Source organism: Magnolia sinica, chromosome 14 (genome assembly GCF_029962835.1).
Source record: "Magnolia sinica isolate HGM2019 chromosome 14, MsV1, whole genome shotgun sequence".
NCBI lineage: Eukaryota > Viridiplantae > Streptophyta > Magnoliopsida > Magnoliales > Magnoliaceae > Magnolia > Magnolia sinica.
The window spans coordinates 7,371,405-7,394,881 of record NC_080586.1 but is presented as its reverse complement, the minus strand read 5'-3'; the positions used below and the strand labels follow the sequence as shown (position 1 = coordinate 7,394,881).

General features: G+C 39.9%; 1 protein-coding gene across 1 annotated transcript; it reads left to right on the top strand.

The window, feature by feature from the left end:
* The first annotated feature begins 262 nt into the window (after positions 1-262).
* Positions 263-22,957, top strand: LOC131226185 (probable glutamyl endopeptidase, chloroplastic). Its single transcript, XM_058221939.1, has 15 exons — positions 263-671; positions 3,531-3,747; positions 3,931-4,041; positions 5,343-5,388; positions 5,470-5,576; positions 6,329-6,832; positions 7,571-7,699; positions 14,199-14,495; positions 15,076-15,534; positions 15,790-15,855; positions 17,190-17,250; positions 17,343-17,492; positions 17,585-17,722; positions 19,741-20,051; positions 22,636-22,957. Coding segments are annotated over exons 1-15 (2,859 nt in total). The 5' UTR covers positions 263-409; the 3' UTR covers positions 22,637-22,957.
* Positions 22,958-23,477: the final 520 nt, after the last annotated feature.

The following is a 23,477-nucleotide window of genomic DNA, read 5'->3' as shown; positions in this document are numbered from 1 at the left end:
TGATCATAACCATTCATTTAGTAGCCCCATCAGGATTGGCCCCATTGAAAAAGGCCAGCTGATCAGAAAACGCCATCGTCTCATCTATCGCCCGAATTTTCATCGTCCGTCCCGTTCCATGACAGGAACGTCTCCGACCACCTAGCTTTGGTGGGCCACACATTACATGGTGGAGGTCTGAGGGAGGCACAGTTTAGGATACTCCTGCAGCCCATGAACCATGAAAACAAAACCATACGATAGATATCATGAGCAAGATAATTCCCTGCTCCTCTCCGCTCTCTTGCTCGCTCTCTCCACCAATCCCAAAGTAAATACGAAAATTCCTGGAATCTCTTTTGTTGGAATTCCAAACAGTGATAACTATACAAAGGGCCCAAGCCCACTTTAGGAAGGAGCACCATCATCAATGCTCCTTCACAAAGCCTATCATCGTTTCTCTCTCCTCCCCTCTCACTTTTCTCCTCCTTTTCTTTCTCTTAATATTCCATCAGCAGTCCATGTGCCTGGGACTCTTGGAATCCCTCTGAGAAAATCTCCAAGGCCCATGAAGAGCTTCACCACCTCCACCTACAGCTCCAGGCTTCTCAGGCTTGCTCCTGTTGCAGTAGCTGCTGAGGATGGTGGGGGAGATAGAAATGGGTCTGTTCCTTCTCAATCTGCAGATGAAGGTAGGAAAGAGAAAACCCATTTCTTGTTTTGGGTTCTTTAATGTTCTCTGCAGAGAAAATGATGTTGGTTTTTCTTTGATGATTGAATATCAGCAGATGAAGGAAAGAAAAAACCGATTTCTTATTTTGTGTAGTGTTTTCTGCATAGAAAAAAGCTGTTGGGTTTTCTTGGATGATTGAATATGAATATGTATGTTTGTGTTGTGTGTGTATTATGGGCTGAAAAGTCCATTTTTCAGTTGACCCAAATAGGTTGACGTTTGTTTTCCTCTTCTATTATCATGTTTGTAGATTTTTGTGGTATGAATCTTTTCGGGTTTCTTGTGTTTGTTCGGTTTCGTAGTTTCGAAAGTCACTGGTGGATTTTTGATGAAAGATGTCCGTAGAGCAGTATAATCATTCACTGGAGATTCTCAGTTATTATGTTGTTATTGCTCTGTTAACAAGTCCTACGTTGGTTATTTGTAGAAAGTGGGGCATGAATCCAAACTGTATAAAAGGAGGGTTAGTCCTTTAGCTTAATATTGAAAGTGGCCAAGATTCCAAACTGTATAAAAGGAGGGTTAGTGCTTTAGCTTAATATGTCAATTGAGTTCTGCGCCTAGTTGGTTTCTTTCGAACTGTGCAACATCACCCCTCTTAGAACTAATCTCAGAATCTTCTATCATATGGGATTTCATCCTCCTTTGTGGGCAGAAGGGAATCTTTTAATTATTAGCAGAGGCATCATCAACGGCAAGTTTTTCAGCAATATTTAATTGCTGTTTCTGATGTAAACTTTGACATTTGGAGCTTCATCTAGAGTTTTGCATTATCCCATATCTGCAGGGAGGCACAATCTACTCGAGATAATGACAAATCAAGGCTTTCAAATTTTTTTTTTTTTTGGGGGGGGTGTGGTGGTCAGGTTGTCAAGGTCCTCAGGTTGGAAACTGCAACCTGATTCGAATTGGGGTTGGTTTTGGGTTGAGCAAATTCAGGTTGGGTTAGGTCGAGTTGGGAACAATCACATGTACTTGGGTCAGGTTGGGAGAGGTCCGGTTAGGTTGGGTTGAGTATAGAGGACTTCGGGTTGGGACGGGTCAGGTTGGGCTGCAATCTGAGCATTTGATTGGGTCCATCTGATTCTAGTGAGAATCACCCGTGTGTTATTTAAATGGTGGTTGTAATCCCAACTGTTTCTTGCTGTGTAGTCCACCTGTGATTCAGATCTGTCCAATTTTTGTGGGTCTACTTCTGTAGGTCACTTAAAGCTTGAAGTTGCCTGATTTTTGGGCAAAGCAAGTGTTTCAATGGTTTTATGTACTATCTCATTAGAATTTCAATGGGCTTGAAATTCCCTTATCACAATGAATGTCTAACATGTTGCATACCATCTCATTTTGGAATATTTATAGATGATTTATTTAATCAAACACATCATCCTTTTATTATACATGGAATAATTTCAGGATTACTCTATGGTCAAAATCCAGTTCGTCAAACATAATTTTAGGATCCATGACATTCAAAATTTAGGCTGCCAAACACGACCGGGGAATAAAAATTCTCTGGATTCTAGTGGACTTTCAATTTGGATTCCAATATTCAAGATCCATGCTACCAAATGACTCCAATACCTTCTTTACTTATTCTTAGAGTTTTGAGTTTTTACATCTTGAATAAGGTCTAAAGACGATGGTCTGCCTTTCTGGTAGTGCAAACTAGTGGTAGACACCATTTTGGTATTGAGACCAAATACATGCTCTATGAGGGTCAAGGCTCATTTGAATTTTAGAGACTGCATGAGCCCTGTTACGCCTTTGGGGAGGCATTAACTTTTTTGAAGAAATAGCATTGCCACGCTCCTTTGAGCCAAAATTCTCTAAGTGAGCTATCCTTTCATTAGTGACACTAACAGGGTCGGGTTGTGGGTTGGGTTCTCTTGAGGTCTGATTGGGCTTGGGTTGTGGGTTGGTTTCTCTTGAGGTCATATTGGGCTCGGGTTGGCCTTCAACCCCACCCAAACTGCCTGAGTTTCACCCCTAGTATTAATTTGGGCATTTTGATTTGAGTTGATGTCTACTTATGCTTGTTACATTTTGACTTTTTAATGGGTTAATAGTGTGCATGTGTGCGTGCAGTAATGCTCTCCTAGGAACCGGTTCTCACAAGAACTCGTGAGAACTTTTTGAGAACATATCTCACATGATGTCTATGTGTAATCCGAATAGTCCACTAGACGAGCCACATCATGAAACCTCCATGGCCCAAACGTTAGCCTGATTCAAAAATCTGGTGGGCCATAGCAAAGTGAGGGGCAAATCAAGGGAGGAAATTCACCCACTAGGTTTTAGATTAGTCTAACTTTTGGGCCCTATGGGTTTTATGAGGTGATTCATCTAATGGACTGTTTAGATTTCGTGCACACATCACGTGTCAAAAAGTGCTCACGAGTTCCCATGTGACCATATATATATATATTTCTTCTTTTCTTTCTTATAGCAACTTGTTATTAGAACTGGTGCACTATTATTAGCTGGATGTTTTTATATTTCTATTCATATGCATGCCCATGTGCGCGTAGATGGCGGTAAGCATACCTGTTTATGTGGAAGACAGCTGCAAGTACTTGTATCAATCTCTATGACTTTGCCAAAACATTATTCCTCGAACTAAGTTTTCTTGTATTAATTGTTGCATAATGAAATGTGGCAGGGCAAAGAATAGTTTTCTTTCTTCTTTTTCTAAAACCAAAAGAATGCATATCTGTGGAATGCATCTTCATTGCCGTCTTTTCTAAAAGCTGTAAACTAATGCAGTCTTCTTGTCTTATCTATTTGTGTTAACATGTAACATCTCTTTCCTCACGTGTTGTAGAGAATTCTTCATTGGGGGCTGGTTATCGCCTTCCTCCCCCGGAAATTAAAGATATTGTAGATGCGCCACCCCTTCCGGCATTGTCATTTTCTCCTCAGAGGGATAAAATACTATTCCTTAAGCGCAGAGCTTTGCCTCCATTGACGGAGCTTGCAAGACCAGAGGAAAAGCTTGCTGGCATACGCATTGATGGAAAGTGTAATACTAGAAGTCGCATGTGAGTATCACTAATCTCTTTATGTCTTTCCGAAGAACTTATGAAATCTATGATGAGGAAACATCTCCTTTCTTAATTGAGTTAGAGATCTCATCTTTGACAGCTGATGTTAGTTTTCATTCTTAGGTCATTTTACACTGGGAGATCTCATCTTTGACAGCCGATGTTGGTTTTCATTCTTAGGTCATTTTACACCGGCATCGCGATCCACCCATTAATGGATGATGGAACACTAGGTCCAGAAAAAGAGGTACATGGCTTCCCCGATGGTGCTAAGATCAACTTTGTTAGCTGGTAATCTCCCAACGTTCATATGTTTCATCTCTAGCAATTATCTCTGTCATGGAGCTTTTTCAAGTTTGGAATGTCATGTTCTCTCGACATTACTATCTAGTTATTTCAGCTCTTGCCAATGAAGCTCTAGCATGTTCTTTACTTTATAACATATGATGCTTGATTTTGTTGTCATCCAACAACTTACGGGCACCTGTAAGATTGTACTTGTCCTCAATTTCTTGATCTCCTATCAATTCAAGGTTCAAAGATAGAAAATGAAATGAATATAGTTCAATTGCACGAGTGAGGAACGATATTTGTTGCTATGAAAAGCTAAGTTGCAAGAATGGAGACTACTGCCTTTGAAACATTACATGATGAAGGCGTTGGCATTCATGCGCAATATGAAGTTACTAGAGTCAGTTGTCCTAAAGCTGCACTAGAACCAAGTTAGGGATTTCTCCTCTGTGATGATGATAGGCTGTGCGTTTTTCCTCTCACCGCAATTAATGTGACTTTTTCGCTGATCCTTGTGGATATGGCCACCAGTTATCTCCCACTGACCCTAGTGATGAAGGTCCTTACTCAGCTGGATATGGCTTTTGACTTCAAGGGTGATGTCTCTCTGTTTATTGAGCATTCACACATATCTGTCCTTGTGGATATGGCCACACACACACACACACACACACACACACACACACACCCACCCCTACATATACATATATAGATGTATATGCATGTATATATGTATACATACGTGTATGTAGGTGTGTATATACATCTGTGTGTGTGTGTGTATATATACATATATATGTTGTGTGCACCCCCACATGCATGCGCATGTGGATGGGTGGATGCATACGCGTGTCCATGCGTGTGTATGCGCGTGTATGCTCCAGTAACTTATATTTTCGGATCTCTTGGGGATGCTAGCAATGAACTTGACAGAGGAGACTTGAACCTTAATTGGGAAATGAAACTTTGATGGTAGAAAGGCTTGAACCTTGATCAAACATGAAACAATAATTACTGATACTACCTTTTCGACATAATCTCCGTTTCCGTAAAAAAAGAAGAAGAGAAAGTCTGCTTTTATTTTACTATGCTTTCTTTTCTGTCAGCCAGGAGGCTTTCTTATACGTTTATTCTTTGTGGATTTAGTATGATAGGTTCAGAATCGTTGCTTCCTTGTGTTATTGAGGTGACAGCATATTGATATTGATAATCTTTATTTCGAGAAATTTAACCTCGTGCCATGGCATTGGGGCATTATAGTCTTCATCCATTCTTAATACTATGTTTTGTGTTTCTACAAGGTCGCGGGATGGTCGGCATTTATCTTTCAGCATTCGATTTGATGAGGTGATCAACTAGAACTTCGAATTGAGATGTTAGTATGCAGTTCACTTGATATTCTAACACCTGGAAGTTTCTATTCGCCAGGAGGACGGCAGCAGTAAGCTGAAAGTATGGGTTGCAGATGTAGAAACAGGAAAAGCTAGGCCATTGTTTCAATCACCTGATATTTATCTCAATGCGGTTTTTGACAAGTAGGTGCCTGCTTTACCTGCTTGATGTAATATTATAAGGAATTATTGGGTTTGGGTGCATCAGGACATTAATAGTGTCTGTGCGTGCCCATTCTATTCAAGCGGGGACCATGGTTCAATGATCTTGGACCACTGATCTGATGGAACCCACGACAGATGGGGTAGACTTCCAGATGAGAAAGTCCTAGTCATCCAATCCTTTTTTCTTTTTCTAAATTGTTGCTGTATGCTTAACATTTTATTTCTGGAACAATGATATTCTGATATGGGAGATTACATGTCATCCATTGACAATGGGACCTGCTAGGTCAGTGTTCTGGATCACCAAACTGTGAGCCCCACTGGTACAAAATTGGCGCAGCAGGACAGTATTCATGACATGATGCATCAGGATCAATAATTCTTCTTACTGTTGTCAATTAAGCATTTTCTAGATGCACGTTGCATTCTAATACCATTCTAATACCATTATCTTTTTTTCTTTTTCTAAATTGTTGCTGTATGCTTAACATTTTATTTCTGGAACAATGATATTCTGATATGGGAGATTACATGTCATCCATTGACAATGGGACCTGCTAGGTCAGTGTTCTGGATCACCAAACTGTGAGCCCCACTGGTACAAAATTGGCGCAGCAGGACAGTATTCATGACATGATGCATCAGGATCAATAATTCTTCTTACTGTTGTCAATTAAGCATTTTCTATATGCATGTTGCATTCTAATACCATTATCTTTCCTGCTTTGCAGTTTCGTTTGGGTTGATAACTCTACACTATTGGTTTGCACTATCCCGCTTTCTCGAGGGGCCCCACCAAAGAAGCCGTTGGTTCCCTCCGGCCCCAAAATTCAATCTAATGAGCAGAAAAATATCGTGCAAATTAGAACATACCAGGACTTGCTGAAGGACGAATATGATGAAGATTTATTTGACTATTATGCCACCACACAGCTGATCTTGGCTTCCTTGGACGGGACAATGAAAGCCATTGGCCCTCCAGCTGTATATACATCAATAGATCCATCGCCAGATGATAAGTATCTTTTGATTAGCTCTATCCACCGGCCATACTCCTTCATTGTACCTTGTGGAAGGTTTCCCAAGAAAGTAGATGTATGGACGGCTGATGGGAAGTTTGTCAGAGAGCTTTGCGACTTGCCCCTTGCTGAGGATATCCCCATTGCTTTCAATAGTGTGCGTAGAGGAATGCGTTCAATCAATTGGAGGGCAGATAAGCCTTCAACCCTATACTGGTAAAGAAAAAAGATTTCCCGTCTTCATGATTTCCCTTTGTGAAGTGCATCTGTATTCATATGTTACAAATCAAGTCATATTTTGTTGTGTCGATCATTTAGCATGTAAGCCATAGTGGAAAAGTTCTAGAATAAGCAATCCTCGTTGCATGGAGTTAAATCCTGTCTGCTGCAAAAAAAGGACATTTTTTATCACGATAATCTGGAAACCGTTTATCGGTGGGTCCTGTTGTGGATGGGCCAAAACTTGCATGATTAAACAATAGAACCTGTCTCTTTGGTGGACCTTTGTTGTTAAATTCTGACCCTTGTCAATGTTCCTTCTAAGTTCTACCGTCCACTTGTAGTTCATGCTTTGGGTGGTTATACTCGTCCAGTCAGTGGACCTTTTCCATTGTGGCCCATTCATGGTTTTGCTTGCAAGATGAATGGTTCAGATCATGAACTGTCATATCCTATGTCCAAATCAGGATAATAAAAGCTGAGCTCCACAGACAGTAAAATACATGCATACAATATACAAATGGTGCATGCATGTACGTTTGTATGTTTCTCCCTCAATTGAATTATTAATGCTGTTAATTTTTCCGCTTTATTATCACAACAAATGTGGTTTTGGATGTGCCAAGTTGATGTTGTAGCTTTCTAAGCTCCATCCCAATTGAATTTTTCTGAGTCTTATTTTTATTTAGAATATTTGGGATCATCTCCTATTTTTGACTTGCTGTAAATTAACAGGGTGGAGACGCAAGATGGAGGTGATGCAAAAGTGGAAGTTTCACCACGTGATATTGTTTATACGCAGCCTGCTGAGCTGCAAGATGGTGATCAGCCTGAGGTTTTACATAAGCTTGATCTTCGCTATGGGTATGTATAGAAGCAGTTCTTTCATCTTTGGGCATTTCCATAACGGCTTAATGTGTTAAGATTTTACTAACAAAATTTTCCGGTCCATATCCAACAGGATTTGACTATGTGTTATTTGATATCTCAAATAGTTGTTCTATCCTTTTTACAGTTTTTAGTTGTGATGGCTTCTTTAATATCTCATGTAAAAATGACACTCCGGAACTCGTTATCAAAATATGAATGTCATGATTGTTTACTTCCTCTGGGTGGGTTTCTTTGCAAGGATTCTTAGAACTTGTCTTAAATTTTGAGGTAGCACAGATTGAATTGGATTGGATACCTCCATCCATTTTGTTCCAAGTGTGGGGTGAAAGGAAATAGGTAAGAAAAGGTGGCTGATGTGTTTCTGCTTTAGCCTTGGAGGTTTTGGAGAAATTGAACGCCATACGTATTTGGATGGAGAAATCTGGATTCTCCCATAAAAAAAAAAAAAAAAGAAAGAAAAAAAGAAAAGAAAAGAAAAGAAAAAACTGAGTTCAGTATTTTTCTTCTTTCCAAATCCTGAAGTAGGTAAAAAGGCATGGACTCTTGGGTTTTGTTCCCTGTCTTAGCCAGGATTATAGTTGCACGAAGTGTGAAGTAAAGTGGCAACAAATTCAGGTGTGGGAGCGTGTAAATGCATGGACCTCTTGGTTTTTGTTCCCCATCTTAGACAGGATTATAGTTGCACGAAGTGTGAAGTAAAGCTGCAACAAATTCGCGTGCGGGATCAGGGAAGCGTCTCTTTCAATATGGTTACGAGATATGCCATAATGGTAACGGTGGCCATGACGGCCACCACCATGAGCATTATGTTATGGCCCCTATAACGGCCGTTATGGTCTCTCTCTCTCTCTCTCTCTCTCTCTCTCTCTCTCTCTCCATAAAAAAAATAAAAAATAAAAAAAAGTAAAACTATTTCGGATCATTACAGGAGCCCTGTCACACATAGCGGTTACCGTTACATAACGGCCGTCATGGAACTGTTTTGGCATACCATGACATATAAAGAAGTATAAATTGGCTGGAAGCAGGAGTTGGAGTGAGATTCTGAAGCGGGGATTCGAAGCAGGAGAGACACCTAGTTAGGAGGATCCTGCAACTAAGGCTAGGTTAACTGTAGAAACCGTCGGCCTTCCCAACTAGAGCTTTGTTGAATGATGAAATCCCATAACCTGAAATCCAAAAAACAGATCTGCCTGATACTGCGTTATCCTTGTGAGTCATGGAAGATAATTAGATACTTGTGAAATCTCCTCTGTTGACCTCCCTGAATCAGAAACTCTAGGCCGTATTTCACAAAGGAAACAATCATTTGTTTACTTGGTAGCATTCTACCATTTAAATCTTTAATGGCCTAAGTAGCCTCCATCTTATCCTGGAACCTTACAAATGCAAAGCCTCTTGTTGCTAGACAACCCTTTTCTCTAGGGACAATGATGCCTGTGACTCTTCCATGTTTTCCAAAATGCAACAACAGCTCTACCTAGAGCATTTTTCCAGAAGCCTTTCATGGAATGGAGAACAAGCCGTTGAATGCTTTCAGTGGATTACTCTGCCTATTTCGAAACTGAATCCAGTCTCCCCCCTTTTGCTCGTGGTCCGTGGAATGCCTGTTCCCTTGCTGCTGCGATCTCACCCCCTTAGCGATGCCTTTGAGAAATTTCATATCTTTGTCAGCGATTACGTTTTCGTCTTATTTTTCATTATTACCATTTACATCGCAGGTTTTGCTATATGATGTGGATGTATCAACACTGAAAATAACTTTGTATTCTTATGAAAAATGGATTGTCCTGGTTGGCTTCCCCCTTCCCCCAGACTCATCAACTAGTATATAAATTTTTTGCCTTATTTTGCTTGTTGATGGGGACATCTTGCGCACGCTATCCACACGTGCACGCACAACACCCCCCTACGCTCGTACACCAGAAGAAGGAGAGCGCCACCGTCGATCTGGATCGATGACGATGTCCAGGGAGGGCCTCCTAGCTAGAAGATGAAGTTTTGATTCAAAAGAGTGGGCCCATTAGTCAAGAAAAGCCCATCATGGGATCTCATGATCGTGGCCCACTAGTCAGACTGATTTCATATTTTAGGTTTTGCTTATTAATATTATTTAGAACATCATGGACGTCTTAGATTTCTTTGATTAGTTTTTATTTTGGTTTACTTCATCGCCAAGTAATAGGTTGCGCACATGGCGTGAGTTTTGGGGTATAGGGTTTTCTTATAAATAGGCACTCCTTGTAGCTTTTTTAATGGATTGAAGATTAATAAAAATTCTACATTTTCCTACTCTATGAGTTGTGAAGCCTAATTGGGTGCAAAGCTCTCTCTTCATCGAAGGGTTAACTACCGTGGTGCGAAGCCACATCTATCTTGATTCACCCTCCATGTATTGCAGCAATTCTCCTCCCCACAGCAGAATTTCAAAATCTGGCCCTACAGGAGGGCTGAAACTTCGGTGGAGCACCACGCACAAACCGTGCATCGGATCGAGCTGAGATTTGGGGGTTTTAGAGTCCATCCCTAGCCGATCAGGGCAAAGGTGGTCTTTTTCTGAATTGTGGGCCCTACACATGTGTGACCGAGATCGCACGTATGTGCGTCTGGGCCATTGTTGTTGTCTACGTGTGCGGTATTTCTCTGGTTCATCTCTCTCTTCTCTTTCACTCTGCTTTCACCCAAAATCTTTAAACCTAACCCTAAATTACTTAAATCTCCAATTTTATGCCCCTTTTCTTACCCTAGGGTTCCTTGATTTGAAATTGGTGAATCCCTTGGATTAGAGACTGATTACTATGCATGTGTGGATGATTATTTTTTATCTTTGAGTATAGTTTGATTCATAATTTTTATTGATCTAGCCCTATCATGTGTAGGCCTGGACCTGCATAGATTCCCTTTAATTGAATGTTGGGACTTTCATGTGGGATATGGAATTTGTGTAATTGTTTCTGAACTAACGTGATCTTAAGCCTGAAATCTCGCATATCATATTTAATTTTCATGTCCTGCATCAAATTTGGTATCAGAGCCTAGGGTTCTTGTAGGGGGAATTCATTACATATTTAGGGTTTGGTTGTTTATGTCCATTACGCATCAATTCTCATCATATATGGCTATTTATAGGTCCATAAACCCTGACATAAGCTGCTGAAATTTTCTGTTATCCCCTTATTTGAATTATTTTAGAACTTAGTTTTCTATTTCTAGGTTTAGAAACTTTCCTTTTCTGTTTTTTTTTTTTTTTAAAAAACTATTTTTTTAGAAACTTTCTTAATATGTTTTTTAGAAACTAATTTCCTTTCCTTTTTCTTTTTTAGAAACTAGTTTATACTTTCCTTTTTCTTTTTAGAAACTTACTTTTTATTTTTAGAAACTTTCCTTTTTCTCTTTCTTTAGAAACTAGGTTGTTTTTTTAAGAAACTATTCTAATTTGTTTTTTTTTTTTTTTTTAGAAGCTTTCCTAATTTGTTTCTTTAGAAACTTTCATAATTTGTTTTTAGAAACTTTTCTTTTTCGTTTTTAGAAACTAGGTTGCTTTTCTTTAGAAACTTTCCTAATTTGTTTTTTTTTAGAAACTTTCCTTTTTCATTTTTAGAAACTAGGTTGCTTTTTTTTAAGAAACTTTCCTAACTTGTTTTAAAAAAAAACTTTCCTTTTTCGTTTGTAAAAACTAAGTTGTTTCTTAAATTAGAAAAAAAATCTTATATTTTGACAACTATATTGCTGAATTTTGGTTGGCACCCTACACTAAACATGGAACAATTGCAAGAATCACTAAACAAGCTGTCCCAAAAGTTGGAGTTTATGATTAAGCGCTTAGAAATGGACCAATGCTTTGAACAACTTGATGTACGCATTACCCGACTAAAGACCATCGCCAAGACAAACCCCACCATTGGGGTAGATGTTCAATCTCAAGCAGGTGGCCTGAAGGATAGACAAATGAATAGAGTTGGTCAAGGAATCAATTATGGGTGTGCACCCGTGCATCTACCCCATGAGAGACATTAAGACCACTATTTTGAGAGGTACAACATGTGCAGCCTTGTGGCTGGAGAGAGTGCACCAGAGGCTAGTGTAGATTTACCCACTGAGGTCATTTTAGTAATGGATGAGTTACGTGATGTCTTTCCTGATGATCTACCGGATGAGTCTCCCCCTATGAGGGATATAGAGCACACAAGAACATAGGACACCGTAATACCTACAGCCGAGTTTGTGTTTAATAGTTCTGTCGATAGGTACACAGGTCTCAGTCCTTATGAAGTCGTTACTAGTTATAAACCTGAGAAACCTATTGATCTTGTCCCTATGTCACTGTCCCATAGGCCGTTAGAGCCTGCAGAGTCTTTTGCGCATCACATTCATTCATGGCATCAAGAAATCAGGCAGAAGATCACTACTAGAAATGAACATTACAAACTTTCTACAAACCAACATAAATGTTTCAAAGAATTCAATATCGGAGACTCTGTGATGGTCCGCATCTGGCCTGAGCGGTACCCTCCGGAGGCCGTTCGTAAGTTACATGCGCGTAGCGCTGGACCCTTCAAAATTATAAAACAAAACGGTCTCAATGTGTATGAGGTAGATCTTTCACCTTCCATGGGAATTAGTTTCACATTCGATGTGGATGATCTAGTTACTTTTCAGGAGACCACTGATACTTTGTCCGGCCCTTCGCCCACCCATCCTGATTTCCCAATTTATCCATTGAATCATGCCCCATTCCCGACCTATTTTTTCAGCTTTTACCTACCTAACCTTCTCGACCCATTTTCTCAGCCTCTACGTCCCATACCTACCCGTCTCGACCCATTTTCTCAGCCTCTACCTCCCATACCTACTCGTCCCGACCCATTTTCCCAACCTCTACCTCCTATACCTACTCTTCTTAACATTTCTTCTCAGCCTCTGCCTCCCATACCTAACCTTCACATACCCAGAGAGGAGATAGAGAATATCATGGACCATCAGATAGTTTCAACGTTGGACGGCGGGTTTCAAAAGTACCTGGTCAAGTGGAAGTCACGTCCAGCTTCAACCAATACGTGGCTCGCTGAGGAGCTTCAAAGACTTGATCCTTACATCTCGGAGCGGTTCAGGAGTTTTATTTCGCCAGTGGCGAAATCTTCGCAGCCGGGGAGAATTGATGGGGACATCTCGCGCACGCCGTACACACGTGCACACACACCACCCCCCCACGCTCGTACGTCAGAAGAAGGAGAGCCCCACCGTCGATTTAGATCGATGACGACGTCCAAGGAGGGCCTCCTAGCTAGAAGACAAAGTTTTGATTCAAAAGAGTAGGCTCGTTAGTCAAGAAAAGCCCATCATGCGATCTCATGATTGTGGCCCACTAGTCAGACTGATTTTATATTTTAGGTTTTGCTTATTAATGTTATTTAGAACATCATGGATGCTTTAGATTTATTTGATTAGTTTTTATTTTGGTTTACTTCATCGCCAAGTAATAGGTTGCGCACATGGTGCGAGTTTTGGGGTATAGGGTTTTCTTATAAATAGGCACCCCTTGTAGCTTTTTTAATGGATTGAAGATTAATAAAAATTTTACGTTTTCCTACTCTGAGTTATGAAGCCTAATTGGGTGCGAAGCCCTCCTTTCATCGAAGGGTTAACTACCATGGTGCGAAGCTACATTTATCCCGATTCACCCCCATCCATCGCCATCTCTACTATCCATCTTATACCATCTCTTCTTCTTATCTCACCCCATCATCTACACTTCGAATCAATCATCTATTGCAGCAATTCTCCTCCCCACGGCAGAATTTCAGAATCTGGCCCTACTGGAGGACTGAAACTTCGGTGGAGCACCACGCACAAACCGTACATCGAATCGAGCTGAGATTTGGAAATTTTGGAGTCCATCCCTGGCCGACCAGGGCCAAGGTGACCTTTTTTCTGAATAGTGGGCCCCACACACGTGCGGCCGAGATCACACGCATGTGCGTTTGGGCCATTGTTGTTGTCCACGCGTGTGGTACTTCTCTGGTTCGTCTCTCCTCTCTTTCACTCCGCTTTCACCTAAAATCTCTAAACCTAACCCTAAATTACTCAAATCTCCAATTTTGTGCTCCTTTTCTTACCCTAGGGTTCCTTGATTTGAAATTGGTGAATCCCTTGGATTAGGGACTGATTACTATGCATGTGTGGATGATTATTTCTTATCTTTGAGTATCGTTTGGTTCATAATTTTTATTGATCTAGCCCTATCATGTGTAGGCCTGGACCTGCATAGATTCCCCTTAATTGAATGTTTGGACTTTCATGTGGGATATGAAATTTGTGTAATTGTTTCTGAACTAACATGATCTTAAGCCTGAAATCTCTCATATCATATTTAATTTTCATGTCCTGCATCACCTGTGATATCCATGTCCAAAGATTCTTGACCCCGGCTGCTTTTCTGGGATCTTGATTGTGTTTTTCTGTTATTCTTCAGGGGTATTTCATGGTGTGATGATTCCCTTGCTTTATTCTATGAGTCTTGGTATAAAACTCGCCGAACAAGAACATGGGTTATTTCCCCTGGCTTAAAAGATGCGAGTCCACGGATACTGTTTGATAGGTCATCAGAAGATGTGTATTCTGACCCTGGATCGCCAATGCTGAGAAGAACACCTGCTGGAACCTATGTTATTGCAAAGATTAAAAAGGAAGATGAAGGAACCTATATTTTATTGAATGGTAGCGGTGCAACGCCAGAAGGGAACATCCCATTTCTTGATTTGTTTGACATGTAAGGTTTTTTCTCAGAATTATTTTTTTCTTTGCCTTTTTTAATCCATGTTTTAAAAAGTGCTAGAACTGAGATGACTGGTCTCTGGAGAACAAACCAACTTGCCTCCCAAGATCTTATCTATCCTGGATGAGTTTGGCTTTCAGGTAAACTGAGTGACTTATAAAGGTATTCAGAAACGGTTACGTGTGGTAATGATGGTACCCGTTACGCAATACAGGACTGTAACACCCAATTTGAAAAGAATGGCCTGTATACAGGACTGTAAGTTTGTAACACCTGATTTGAGAAGAATGGCCTGTATACAGGACTGTAAGTTTGTAACACCTGACTTGAGAAGAATGGCCTGTAATGGGCCTGTAATGGCTGTTATGGGCCCATAACAGGCCAATACAGGGCCGGTAAATTTCAACCATTAAAAGTCATATGGCTGGCCGTTGCCATGACCGAATACCTTGATTGTAACGGTTTTGGCCCCAGGTGAGCTGAACTCCAAACTTTGTTCTGGAGGACCTTGTTTTGTATTTGCTTATTCATTACATTGCAGCCACACAAGAAACTAAGAGAGATCTTTTGCCAGAAATACAGGTAGCAAAGAGCGAATATGGGAGAGCAACAAGGAAAAATATTACGAGGCTGTTGTAGCCTTGATGTCGGATCAACAGGATGGAGATCTATCCATTGATCGACTAAAAATACTGACATCCAAGGAGTCAAAAACGGAAAACACCCAGTATTATCTACAAAGTTGGCCTGATAGGAAAGTATCCCAAATTACGAATTTCCCCCATCCGTATCCTCAGCTTGCCTCTTTACAGAAAGAGATGATCCGATACCAGCGGAAGGATGGTGTTCAACTCACTGCGACACTCTACCTGCCTCCAGGTTATGATCCTTCAAACGATGGGCCACTTCCATGTTTGGTCTGGTCTTACCCGGGAGAGTTTAAAAGCAAAGATGCAGCCGGACAAGTGCGTGGTTCTCCAAATGAGTTTGCAGGCATAGGCCCAACATCAGCCCTTCTTTGGTTGGCTAGGCGGTATGGTTTTGTTTTTCTTCTCTTTCTGGTATTCCCGCTGAATATTTCTCCTGTCTCTTGTGTTCTCATTTATGGCAGTTGGGGATAATGCTGATTGACATTTTTACACCTGTTATGGTTCATCATAGACATGAAGGCATTTGATTTTTTTTCAGTCCATTGTATTATGATCCTTTTGAAGTATTATAAGGTCTGAATTTTAAAATGATTTTTTTTTCCTGGAAATTTATAAAATGGAAACCTTTGGTCCTGCAGGTTTGCTATTTTATCTGGACCGACGATTCCAATCATCGGCGAGGGTGATGAAGAGGCAAATGACAGGTAACTCAATTACCTTTAAAAATAATAATAATAAGAAATCGTTCAATCATATGTTTGTTTCCTGTGCTAATGTTTTCACCTAATAAGTAACAATTATCTGAAATTCAGAAATGAAAATCTCTTGGAACCGGATATTAGGATATTCATGCACGTTAGTTGTTGGTCTGAAAATTGGAATCATTTACTTGACTATTTTCCTTGATCTCTGCCATATATAACTCCAATAGCTCTGGATGTTTTTGCCCTTGCAATTAGTCCTCACAGCGATAGTTAAGAGGGTAAATTCATCATAAAAATGTAGCTGGTTAGCAGGAATGATAGATATTTTGCCGCACAAGGGATGGCCTAGATTGCACCTGCTTGCTTTCACTTCTTTTCTTTTAATGTGTGTAGCCCACACTGACCTCTCAGCGTGTAGCCTGTGCTCACATGAAGCGTCTGAAGTGCGACAAAGGCTCTATGGGGCCCACCCTAATGATTGTGTGAGATCCTTTCCATACATCTGTTACTAGGTTCATGTTAGGCCATCAGCTCAAAATTAAGCTGATCAGGGAATCAAGTGGGCCACCCACCTTTCCCCTCTCTCTGTGTAGCACACACCTGCATGTGTGGATAAGGTAGCACCGTAGCCTCCTTGCTTCATGTGCGTTGCATGTACCATACCCCCTTAGTGAGAATAAATGGATAAGAGGAGGAGAGTGCACCAAAATTGAAGTTTCCACCGTTGTCTTGCCCTGCATTTCACAACCCCAACTGCTTTTCCTTTTTAACTGATTCAAACTTTGGATATGTTATCTCTGTTGACTTCCCTTTATTACATGTGGAATGTTCCTTATCATTGGTTATTTAAACATCTGGCTTGCGTCTATTTACATTAGACAGGTATTCATCTGACTCTACGTTTATATATAGTTCTCTTGCTCTATGCATGATAGGATTCGACCATATTAGAGCTTTTCTGAGCCCACACGAGTGATTAGGCAACTCATGCACATGCCGCCATGTGTCCCAACTCCCAACATGGTGTATTGGTGCAATATCCAAGCTGTCCATAAGGAGGGTTTGACCATGCCGATGTTCTTGCATGAAAATAAATCTGGTCCATTCAATAGGTGGGCCAAGATTTTAGCAGTTGGATGGTACACAAACTTCAGCTAAGTTTTTTACAGCCGGATATTTGTTCCACTAACTGTGGCCCACCTGACTAGTGGACCTACATGATTCTTGGGCAAGATTCCACAACTTTTCCTTTACTAAGACACGTGTTTCAATTAGAAGGAATGCACATTTATTTTGGTTTGTCAGACCTATCAGTCTCATTGAACGTTTAACAGGTATGTGGAACAGCTGGTTGGTAGCGCAGAGGCTGCAGTTGAGGAAGTTATACGGCGAGGGGTGAGTTTCCATAGTAATTCCTTCATGAATACCATTAGTGTAATTTTCTATTTATATTATGGCCATGCCTTTTTTGTGGTATGCTTATTTAGGTGGCTCATCCAAATAAAATTGCTGTTGGGGGTCATTCCTATGGGGCATTCATGACGGCAAACCTCCTAGCTCATGCTCCCCACCTTTTCTGCTGTGGAATTGCTCGTTCTGGAGCGTACAACAGAACGCTTACTCCTTTTGGTTTTCAGGTATGGCCCCATTCATGATACCTATTGAAATTGGCTAAGCAGCCCTTTGATTGCCGACCATTGAAGGCCTTATTTCACTTTTGTTGGTGTAGAATGAAGACAGAACACTTTGGGAAGCTACTAATACTTATGTTGAGATGAGCCCCTTCATGTCAGCTAACAAAGTCAAGAAACCAATTTTACTTATGCATGGAGAAGAAGACAACAATCCAGGAACACTCACAATGCAGGTAAGAAAAGTTCAAACCTTTTCAGATGCTCTGCCGTCTTATAAGCAATGAACATAATATTATTAGTTCATTTCAGTTCTTCTTTTCTTTATTCTTTTTTTGGTTCTGTTTTAGAAATTTCTCTAGCGATCAGCTTATGACCAGTGCCAGTGGTATTACTAATGGTTCAAAAACCCAAAAACTCAACTCGACTTGATGTTCAGCCAGGTGGGGTTGACTCGAAAACTAGACCTAACTCGATTCAATATTTATTAATCAGAATTAAAAATAATAGGTATGCAAATATATGTAAAAAAAAAGAAAGTAAAAATGCATAAGTAATTAAAATAGAATCATTATCATGAAATTGTTGGTTGGTGCTCTGGTTAGAGCATTTCCTTGCATGGCTGAAGTTGTGGGTTTGATTCTCATCACTTTCATTTATTTTTTTTATATTATTAATAACACTCCAACTCACCTAGTGACTTGATTCAAATCACTGCAAGTCGCATCAAGTTGACCAGGTGTTTGAATCAGTGTTTTAAATAGTGTGTAGCATATAGTGTGGCGTTTGGCCCTCTATAGCGTGTAGCATAAGCTACACAATCCTTAATATTTTTAATTAAAATAATAGAACATATGATAAAATTTACAAAATGCATAATTTCTATGAATTCTTGACTACGAATCTGGATTATCAACCACTTATTTCCATGCAAAATCCCTCTCTCTTTGCCTTTAGACATCTCTAAGTGTGACTTCTTTTTTATTTACTGAAACATCACAGATTCATGATATTGACACAATTTGGATGGTCCGGATTGATCTAAGTGCTCTATCTACGATATGTACCACAATTTGGATGATTTGGATTAGTTTAATGTAGTGTCATGTGTCATAGGTATAAGTCATCACCATTTTAAAATAGGTGTTTAACTAACATAGAAAAAACACTAGAAAAAAAAAGAGATTTCAGCTAGCTTACGCTATCCATGCTACACACTATGCTACACTACATGTAGCGTACGCTACATACCCTGTAGCTTACTCTACCAGGGAATTACGCTACATGCGTACGCTACATAGCATACACTACAGCACTATTGAAAATACTGGTTTGAATTAACTCAACGAGTCTCCCGAGTTGGGATCAAGTCAGACTCAGAACTGAGTTTCCAAGGGATGGCTCAAAAACTCGCTGAGTCGAGTTGGCTCTTGTTTGTTTCATATGGCTCTTGAACCTCTTCTGAGAACTCTCAAAGATATAGCTTATGTCACTGCCATCAGGTCAGATTTGATATAATGGTGTTGTAATAGAAACACAATCAGACAATTCATTTGAAAAAAAAAAAAAAAGAAGCTAAATCAGAATTTGGAGTAATCCCTAATCTATCTCAGCCTAAAGTCATAAACTGCAGAAAACTGATTGGTATCAGTCCCATATCCATTATAAAGATAATTTTGTACACCCAACTCTTGGGCATAGCATTCAGAAATTGCAGGAAGTCACCATTTAGCAAATGTTCGCTTCTAGCAAATGTTCCCTAAACTTCTTTTACGGTATCTGAGCAAAATGTCGTAATCAAACCAGTGGGTCTCAGGCCTAATTTGGCATTGATAGGCATAATTAAGTTAAACATCTGGTGTCCATATGTATATAGCTGATAATCTTCATAATTCCTTCTAATTGACAGCACTTGAATCATTGTGCTATTACTATTCTGTACAATTTTGGTGGGTAGAGTTGCTGTGGTTGTATCCAAAATTTCATCCCACTGCTTGAAGCAGGCTTCCTTGACAACACTGCCTCTTTTGCTTTCTTTCTACTTCATCTTGTTGTCACTCTGTTCATTGCATTAAATGACCAGCCTTATAATTGAATTTTATTAAATGTTTAGGGACTTCCATACTTGCTTGAGAGCTGCATCAGATTCACATGGCACGCCTCATGCATACTTTCCACCATCAATAATTCCAACTTTGAGTAAAATTTCTTTTCAAAGAAAATGCAACTTATCTAACTCTTGCATTTGATACAGTCGGATCGGTTTTTCAATGCTCTCAAAGGCCATGGTGCACTGTGCCGGCTGGTGGTTCTGCCCTTTGAGAGTCACGGCTATGCTGCACGAGAGAGCATCATGCATGTTCTTTGGGAGACTGATAGGTGGCTGCAGAAGTACTGTGTAAACAATCCTGATGTGCTTACAGATATTGATGCTAGTAAAGCTGATGAATGCAAAACTGTAAATGATTCCGAGAACAAAGCTATGTCTTCCAGTGGGGGAGGTGGGTCGTCTCCAGAAGGTCTAGAGCAGGAAGAATTTCTTCCAGCACCAAGGTCATCATTGTGGTATGTTCCCCCCATTATTAATTACTCTGTTTCAGATAAATCTATCCAGTGTAGAGCCAGAAGAATCGTAATATGGTGGAGGCATATCTCCGCAGTACAAGTGGTAGGATAATGCACCAATCAGGTTCATCCATCTATTGGGACTTAATGTGGATGGCTTATGTTTCAAAATCAAATCCATTAGACAATTCCATCCACAAATTTCTTTCACCTTACATCCCTGAATATTGGACTGTTACTTTTTCTTTTTTCGACTGATGCCTTGATAGCCACAGATCATATGGAAAAGATTGTTTAGTAGGTGTTAATTTTTTTAGTGTCCAGTATATGGATGGACCTGATTATAGTATATTGTCTTACCATGACTATTGTAGAGAGATGGCTCTACAATATTCTGGGTTTACCTTCTGTATCATCTCCTGTTTGTAAATACTGCTGCTGACTTCAATGATTAGCTATTAGTACTAATGTCACTATTAAAAGTCCTTGGGGCCCACTTCAAATCTTCACTGACGTTAGTATTTTTATCCCACATAAATAAGTGGGTTACATAACATATTTCGGGCATTGGGCTGTCTCTTTCTTGTGTCACAATGTGGATTTTAATGCCTAATGATCGCTGCTCTAGAAAGAGGATAGTCCAATTACCTGTTTTGAATCTTTGATGTCCCATCTAATTTTTTGTATTAGCAATCATCTGCATTGGCAATTTTTTATGGCCTAAAATGAAATAAAAGTGAAAATGTTCTAAAGATTCGGAGGTTTCTGTGCAATCATTTTGGTAGAAATTGTCTGTTGATGATACTATCTTGTTATCAGAAAGCTATGCAATTGGCTATTCAGAAAGTGTTTTATTATTATTATTATTATTGTTATTATTATTATTTAAATTTTTTTTATTTTATATATATAATTTTTTATAATTTTTAATTCCATTTAAAATAACAGAATTTTAGAATATTGGGTGCACACAGTGTGTGCGGAATTTGGGTCCTGGGAGAATTGTGTTAAAATCATCGATATTCAAGAAATGACATGTCTATAGAGAGACTATCATCTCTAAAGCAAGCTGGGTTGTCTCAGATTTTTAAGTAATATTTGAATATTTGATTATTTATATATCGTCAATATTGGGAGAACACTATTTGGTCATTGACTGTTCAAGAATTGGTCAATTCATTGAGTCAACTAGACTTGCCCTGCCAAGACTCAACAATGCTAATGGTTTCAAGTATTAAATGTTACCAAGGTTGGACTCCTTATTGAAGGAACCTATCAGATGAGAAAGTGGCTGATGTTGTTAGGCTCCTAGAGCACCTTCTGTGTGCTTGTCCATCGTGAGGGAGGGATGCGATGGTCTGAGCAAGGATAAATCGGGCCGGTGATCTTTCTCCAAGCTGATTCAAAGTTGCTAGCTGGGGAAGAAATGAGACCACATTTCTCACTTATGGTTCTTTGGCCCCTTCCCCCCAAAGGTTGAAGCTTTTGCTTGGTTGGTGGGAATATTATGCTTACTACAGATAATCTTCAAAAAGGGCGAGGGTCCTCTCCAATATCGATATCATGTGTATGCAAAATATGGCATCGGTGGATCACTCGTTCATTCATTGACCTTTTTGTCATGGTAGAGATTATTGATTCTTTTTCAAGTGTCATGGGTAGTGCCAGGATCCATTGCAATGCTTCTTATGGCTCGGCACAGTGGTGGTGTCAGGAAGGAAGGAAAGGCGGTGTGACATCTAGTGTTGTTAGCTGTAGGAGTTGTTTTCAGAATTAGTGTGGGACTGTGTTGGAGGTGTTCGGAGGGGCTAAGCTAGACGTAACAGGATGAGCCTCTTGTTCTGAGACTTGGATGTCGGTTGGCTTCCTTGTTTGGGTTGTAGTTGGTTTCTGAGTTCGGGTTCTGGTTGTAGCTTTTTGGCATTTCTTGAATAAAATTCTGCATCTCAAAAAAAAAAAAAAAAAAAGCGGGTGTTCAAGACTCGAAAAAGCTTGGAGTTACTCAACTTTACAGAACTCAGAAGCCAAATCTTTTTGGCATTTCTTGAATAAAATTCCGCATCTCAAAAAAAAAAAGAAAAAGGGGTGTTCAAGACTCGAAAAAGCTTGGAGTTACTCAACTTTACAGAAATTTTGAGTCAAGTTTTTGCCAGGCACATGTACTGCATGTAAAGGTGCACATGAGATGGTGCTCGTGGTGCTAGCAAAGTAGCAAAAGTTTATATAAGCTATATGATTTTGTGCACAACAGTGTGATTTGCTTCTATGACAACTCAATCTCCCACACATATAAAGCTACCCACCTGATCCATATGCCAGCATGATTTTTTGGGCAAAGGACATCTACAGGATCGCACCACCTGATGGGCGTCTTGGATCTGGCAACCCTTTGCCATGTTGCCACATGTGATGGAGATGTGCTGCCTCCTACGCTCTACAGGATTAGCGAACCTCATTCTTCAATTATTGAAATCCTCAAGGTTTATAGACATTGCTGCTGTTTTGCTGCATTGATACTCTGAAAGCATACAATTGAAGCGGATATGGTTCTTTTAATGATGGGTGTAACATCTATCTTGTGTAGATCGGACCTGTTATATACCAGCTTCTACATGCATGCGTCAAAGTATCTTAGAGATGATAAATACTGCATCTGCAACGACAATGATCATATGGGTCTCGCCATACAGCCAGTAATGATCAAGGAAGCGCTGCGGTTGTTCTGATTTGATTAAAAGCAACTGAGGTAAGATCTGGTGATGTTCTGATTTGTATTATCAAATAAATTATATAAATGAATCCTCCCTATTTATGTACAATAATTTCCTAATTCAGCCATTTACACTCCATCCTTTGGACATTTTTATACGTGATTGCTAAAGTTAAAAATTCTGAGTTCTGCATCTTCACCAGATTGTAATGTTTGTATCAAACTTTGACTTGGGTCATAATGGCCGGGGCATGAGTCTTGGTCCAACTGACATTTCCATGCTGAAATGAGGTGCCCAGCTTCCCTTCATGTTTATTCTAGAGATGAGAAATAATTGGAAGACTCATTGTACACGAGGCGATGGCATGTTGTTCAGGATCATTGATTTGTGAGATGTGGATGGGCCATGACCCCGAAGTTGGAAGGGGTTGGATGGTAGCATCCAATGGTGACTTTAAAATGTTATTTGATTTCAATGAGCAAAGCTTACAATGGATGGTTGACCAGAGTTGGGTGGCCTCTCTCCCATCAACATGATGCCCCATTTTTTACAACTGCACATTTTCACCATATATATAGTCAGCCATTTTTCATTTTTCTCAAGCAGTTGTTCTCAAACATCACATTTTTTGAGTAAGGAGGAACCTAATTTAATAAGGAAATGAGCTAAATAATTCAGCCTCGAGCCCAAGCTCACAGGCTTGACAGAAAGCAGG

Coding starts and splice junctions, on each gene's coding strand:
- LOC131226185 (XM_058221939.1), top strand. CDS start 410: ATGCTCCTTCACAAAGCCTATCATCGTTTCTCTCTCCTCCCCTCTCAC. Junction 15,856..17,189: donor GATGAAGAGGCAAATGACAG/GTAACTCAATTA, acceptor AACGTTTAACAG/GTATGTGGAACAGCTGGTTG. Junction 17,493..17,584: donor TTACTCCTTTTGGTTTTCAG/GTATGGCCCCAT, acceptor TTGTTGGTGTAG/AATGAAGACAGAACACTTTG.